Below are 6,000 nucleotides of genomic sequence, written 5' to 3'. Positions count from 1 at the left end.
AAAGAACAAATACCTGCAGTGATCTCACCCCTCTCAAAAGGAATCTCACCAATAACAATGAAAACGTTTTTCAAAAGTCAATAACCATTTGCTTAAACGTTTCGTAGCTTAAAGTGACAAATGACATCAGAGCACACGGGTTACCTGATTCTAGGCCTTGAACTGTCTGCACCATACAAAACCTCCCACCGTTCCACTCCATCTGAACTAGTGTGGTGCTGAGGCTGCACTCAAGTCCTAATGTGGTATCCTGAGTTGGTTCGTCATGTGGTGGGTGGGGCAACATCCTCCTAGCCCCCCCACCCCATGAACTGTCACCTTAGAAGGAGTTGTCACACGTTGTCATGTTGCCTGCATTAAACTGACCTGTGTACAGTACAAAAGGTACACAGTTTTAGATATACATGGAATTTATAGACTTACAAAATAGTTTGGCCAGCAATAAACATAAAATGGGACAAAAGAAAGAAAGAAAGAGACACAAATGAAAAGGTAGTTGCTGAACAACTCAATAAAACTAAACAAATAAAATTACAAATTAAGCAAAACCAAAAATGTATCTTAAAACTACAAAAACACTGCTGAAGAAGATGTCTGTCTGAGAAGCGTTTAACACACAACACCACTCGGGTTTTCCTTTGACAGTTCCTATGAGGTTCGGCGGGATGCCACGATGGACCCGGGTGTTCTTTTGAGTCAGACCCGTGGATGCCACCACCTCTGGCGCAACTTCAGTTGTTCTCTCCCACATTCTGCTGTCTTCCTCTAGCTGCAATGCTTGCGATTTCTTTTTCTTTTTGTCACTTTGTTGAAACTTCGATTCTTAGACTGACCCCCCCCCATCCAGCCAGACCTGACCATGTGGGGCCATTCTCTTATATCAATGAGTTAAATTGCCTGGTGTGCTGCCCGCTGTCCTATCCAGCCATAATTAAGAGACTCTAAAGTGTGAGGTCTTTTGTGGCTTTCGGGACTTCTTATTTTGTAAGAATCGATTTCCACATTCTGGATAACAATGAGTTATCTTCCAGGGTTTATTTGGTGGTAACCTTTAGGAAAATGAACTGGATAACAATGAGTTATCTTCCAGGGTTTATTTGGTGGTAACCTTTAGGAAAATGACTTTGTTCAGATTTTGGGAGCAGGAAGGTCACCCCTGTTGTGGTTTGTCCTTGTCTGCTGCTCTGCTTTTATTGAATTCTTCAATCTGCTAATTAGCACATGCTGTACTGGGCACAAGGTCTAGGGTTCTGTCACTCCTTCACTTTCTAACAGGTGAGCAAGTTAAATTGGGGAGGTTGTTTTGGGCTTTTTTACCTGATGGTTGAATATTTTTTGTATATCCAGGTCCTTGGAGATCATCCAGTCAGTTTGTCGTTCAATTATTGCTGATCTGTAAGTGTAGTCAGTTTCAAATAGGCCCATGTCTCCATCTGGTCTTGGGATATTAGACTCTTGGCATGCACCGATTCTTGAAAATGTGTTGGAGTGCGCGCCATTGTTGTCTCGATTCGGCGTGAAGTTTATGAAGCTCATTTGTACCAAAACTGTAGGACAGCACAGGGATTGCAAACCGATTTACGTGTTGTGAGGGAGGTCTTAAGGATCCTTTCTGTTCTGCAGATGTACTCCTTGATGGCAGTCTGTCTTAGCATCTTGTGGCTAATGGCTGTTACTTCATTTACGCCCTGGTGTTTCGTCTGAGTTCAAGTTCTTAATTTTGACTCTCCCGCTCGAGACTTCATACTGGTAGTGGAGGTTACCTTTGCATTGATGAAGGTAGCTTTGGCACCCTTGCCAATCCCACATGCCACTCAGATGTCATCAGCAACATTTTATTGCGTGTAGCTGCTCATCCAGTGGCTGGCTGCTCAAATCGCAAATAAACAGGAGGCGAGTGACCGCCGGAGGGTCTGGTTGATTGTGAGAGCTGATATTAAATCCGTGGTCGAGATTATTTAGGATGGAGTTTAATTGGCAGGCAGAACAGTGAGGGTGATAAAGAGTCTCCTCGAATAAATTCTTATTATTTATGTTCGGAATAGTGATGACTCGTCTGTTGTCACAATGAAGATGCAGGCTGTCTGCCAGTAAGACATGGCACTGGAGATGAAAGTTACCAGAATGGGGTGGATTTTACATAGACTTGGACATCTCAGGATCCAAGAGTGAGGTATTCTGCCAAATGCCTTTTATGTTGTGAAGCCATACCACGCTCAGGCTTCTGCCTTTTCCACAGTACTCCATGAACATGATGTTCAGTAACAGCTGGGCTTTGGTTCCATGAGACTTCCGTTTCTTTTTTGAGTTACTGACATGAAGTTGTCCTGGTCCAGGCGTGTATTTCTTTCCAGTGCAGATCCTTTTGTAGCTTTAAAGATATGGCGGCTCATTTGTGCCCTCTGTTTGCTACATTCGAGACAGCGATAGGATTTCTGTTGGGGGTTAAATTTCTCGATTTTTTTGGTTCACTTAACCCTTAAACTGCCACATAACTTGGGGGGGTTAATACACCCCCAGACACCAAATACTTTTTTGCTGCACTTTTTAAGGAAATGTCACAATTCAAGAAGAAAAAGTGAAATTTTAATGGAACACATGCAAGGAGCATCACAAGTACTGCAACACTAATCATTTTACACACTGCCAATGAACTGTAAAAACTATTAAAAAAAATAACTACTGCAACAATCTCTTATTATATGTAGAAGGTGCAACTGACGCCATTGATGAGATTCAGTAAATCACCAAGCCAACTGCGCTTGAACTGGCTGCACAACCACAAAAGAGGCCAACGCTGATGCTCATGGGCTCTTCTAGTGCAGCGGCTGAATCCCAGGGACAGTGAGGTTGATCATTCGCTAGGGGGCGCCAGTGGTACGGTACAAACTGATCAGCGCGGGCATGCTGGCAAATTACACTGGGAACCAACTATAGCCAATTTCTGCGGTTTAAGGGTTAAAATCAAGACAGGAGTGAACCTCAGTCTTTAGTCAGGGCAGTGCACTTGTACCGCTTTATTTCTTACTCCCTTAAGTTTGCAGCGAGAGTCCAGCACAGCAGCTGCATTGCTCCTAACAAGACTTCTTTTTGCAGTTCATCTGAGGTTAGAGTTTTTAGTAGAACATGAAAATGGGCCTGAATGTTTCTCTTTATTAGTCCTGTTGATCCCAGCACTTTCACACTTTCTCTCCAATGTGAATCAATATGTGTTTTTGAAGACTGATATTTTTGGCAAATCGTACACCGCATTCAGAACAGCAATAAGGTTTTTCTCCAGTGTGGATCCTTTTATGGATCTGAAGATTGCTTATTTGGGAAAATCTTTTGCCACATTCAGTACAGCAATAAGGTTTCTCTCCAGTGTGGATTCGTGTGTGCTGTCGGAGACCGCTGCTGTCAGAGAATCGTTTGCCACATTCAGAACAACAATAAGGTTTCTCCCCAGTGTGGATTATTGTGTGCCTCTGCAGATGTCGTAGTAGTGAGAATCGCTTGCCACATTCCAGACAACAATGGGGTTTCTCTCCAGTGTGGAATACTGTGTGGATGTTAAGATTGCTAAGTTGTGAGAACTGTTTACCACATTCTGGACAGCGAAATGGCTTCTCCCCAGTATGAAGTCGAATATGCTTTCGTAGGGTGCTACTGTCAGAGAATCGTTTGCCACATTCGGAACAGCAAAAAGGTTTCTCTCCAGTGTGAATTCTTCTGTGGCTCTGAAGATGACTTATTTGTGAGAATCGTTTACCACATTCAAAACAGCCATGGGGTTTCTCTCCAGTATGAATTATGATGTGTTTTTGAAGAGTGTTATTTTTAAGAAATCGTTTGCCACATTCTGGACAGCAATAAGGTTTCTCTCCATTGTGGCTTTTTTTGTGGCGTTGAAGATAGCTTTCTTGGGAGAATTGTTTACCACACTCAGAGCAGCAATATGGCTTGTCTCCAGTATGAACTTGTGAGGGTTTCAGCGCAAATGAAGATAGCGAGAAACTGCCAGTCTCCTGTGAATCTGCAACAACAAGAACAGACTGATGACATGCTTTTAAACAAACACATTATTGTAAAGAGACAGATGGCACACCTACTAAAACACTGCCATTCAATTTCTGATGTGTTGGGAGATTTTTGAGACCCTGACAACCCCCTAAGTGCACTGTGTCCAAAACTCTAACATGGGCAGGGATTGCTTGTCTGCTACCAGTGCAACTGCAAGAACACAGGCTCGCCGTGTAACACATCTGTTGCCCGATGGTTGATATGGGGGGTTGGGGGTTGGGTCATTTTAAAACTGTGTGCTCACTGTCTGCACTCTCACTTGTGCTGGAAGTCTGTTTATTCTTTTAACCTGAGGAGTGAATACAGGATGACATCAGTGCCATTGCATGCTGGCCTGGGGTTTTGGGTGCGCTGAAGAGACAGCTCCCGTCTGTATAACTTTAAGACAACAATTAAGCTGAATTTGCCAGAAACCTGGACTGACCTCCTTCACTCTTGATCAAGTTGGTGACCCCAAAAACACACTCTGTATGAACTTTGCAGGTTCTACTACTGTCTGCTCAACTTCCCTGTCTTCCCCTCATATCCCACAGCAATGACTGCAGCGTCATTTACCATCTGGCATGACTTTGTGTGGATGTGTGTGCCCCACAGTGGGCTGGCATCCACTCTCAAGTTCATGTCTGCCTTACTTTAAAAGTAAATAAATGGACCACAGGGTGACAACTCTTATAACTAAACTGCAAGGGCAGCCAGCTTGCCAGACTAGTCACATGACACTCTCACAGTCCTCCTGCCTTCACTGTTTCAACGAAAATATAAAAGTGTGGAAACCTTTTGAACAACCCTCATATAGTACATTTACACATACAGGTAAGCCCAAGGCTTTTCCTACATTCATACAGTAAGTATAGTAAAATCTGCTGAAACAACCTTACTCCAAATCAAGACACTTCTGGAATGTTTCCCTTCTTTCAGTAATTTACTTCCGCATGGACACACACACACACAAGGTAGACATTGTGGCCTGCAGAGGGTGTTCCTGCCACCCAAACCTGACAGAGACAGACGCAGGACACAAGTTCAGCACAAGCTTTGTTTATTCTCCTCGTGGGAAACGCCTCCCCTTCCTCGTTTCCCACCCGCACAGCACAGTTCCAAAGCACCAAACACCAAAGCACACCTTCCCCCTCCCCCCCCCCCCCCCCCCCCCCGTTCTTCTTCCCTTCATTTTCCTCTTCTACCTCTCAGTGTGCCTGCACACCTCCAGGCAAGCTTTGTCCTCCACCTTCTGACTGCGGTTCCTTGAGTAGTGGACTGCTGGCTTCTATTCTGCTGCTCCTGGGAGTATTTCAGGTGGCTTGTTAGCCCACTCCAGAAGTATTCCCAGGTCATAAATGGACGGGATATGACAAGTGGAGGAGATAAAGTGTGGCTTTTGTGATGATTCAGCCAAACTCGAGTTCAATCCTTTCCATGTACAGTGGTCTCTACCTCCTCCTCACTCTGTATTATTTTCTTTGCTCATACTAATCCTCATGTTCTCACTGTTCTTATCATTTCTAGTCTCTTAATCTGTAACAGGACCCTGCAGTGGATGTGTGTCAACTTCCATGATGGACTCAGCCCCTGAACTTTGTCTTATTCCACCATAACTGCTGATATTCACCTCCCCTGTGATGAACTATGGAGTAAAAGAGAGGAAGGGGTGGGAGCCGACCTATCAGCAAGTGGAATGTGGGAAGTGAGTTTGGTCTTAGTATTGATTTATTCAATTTTAAAATCATACACTTTAAGAACATCATTTGTATTTCTACAAATTGTATTTCATATATAAACATGGGCTAATGTTAGGGCAGCACAGTGGTGAAGCATTTACCACAGCTGCCTCATGATTCCAGTGTCTCTGGAACAAACCTTGCAGTCACTGGTGGTCTATCTGGGCTTTGCATGTTCTCACCATGTCCACGTTGGATCACCTTAGTAGACTGTGGTTCC

General features: G+C 44.0%; 1 protein-coding gene across 1 annotated transcript in view; it reads right to left on the bottom strand.

Annotated features, from left to right (window-relative positions):
* Window positions 1-341: 341 nt before the first annotated feature.
* Window positions 342-6,000, bottom strand: part of LOC114641699 (zinc finger protein 420-like) — a 52,334-nt gene continuing 46,675 nt past the window's right edge. Inside the window, exon 6 of the mRNA XM_028790726.2 lies at window positions 342-4,015. Within this exon, the coding sequence (XP_028646559.2) occupies window positions 3,180-4,015 (836 nt within the window). The 3' untranslated portion in view covers window positions 342-3,179. The remainder of the gene's footprint in view (window positions 4,016-6,000) is intronic.

This window comes from Erpetoichthys calabaricus, chromosome 5, assembly GCF_900747795.2.
Source record: "Erpetoichthys calabaricus chromosome 5, fErpCal1.3, whole genome shotgun sequence".
Lineage (NCBI taxonomy): Eukaryota > Metazoa > Chordata > Cladistia > Polypteriformes > Polypteridae > Erpetoichthys > Erpetoichthys calabaricus.
The sequence above is the reverse complement of the archived record's forward strand: the minus strand, read 5'-3'. Positions and strand labels throughout refer to the sequence as shown.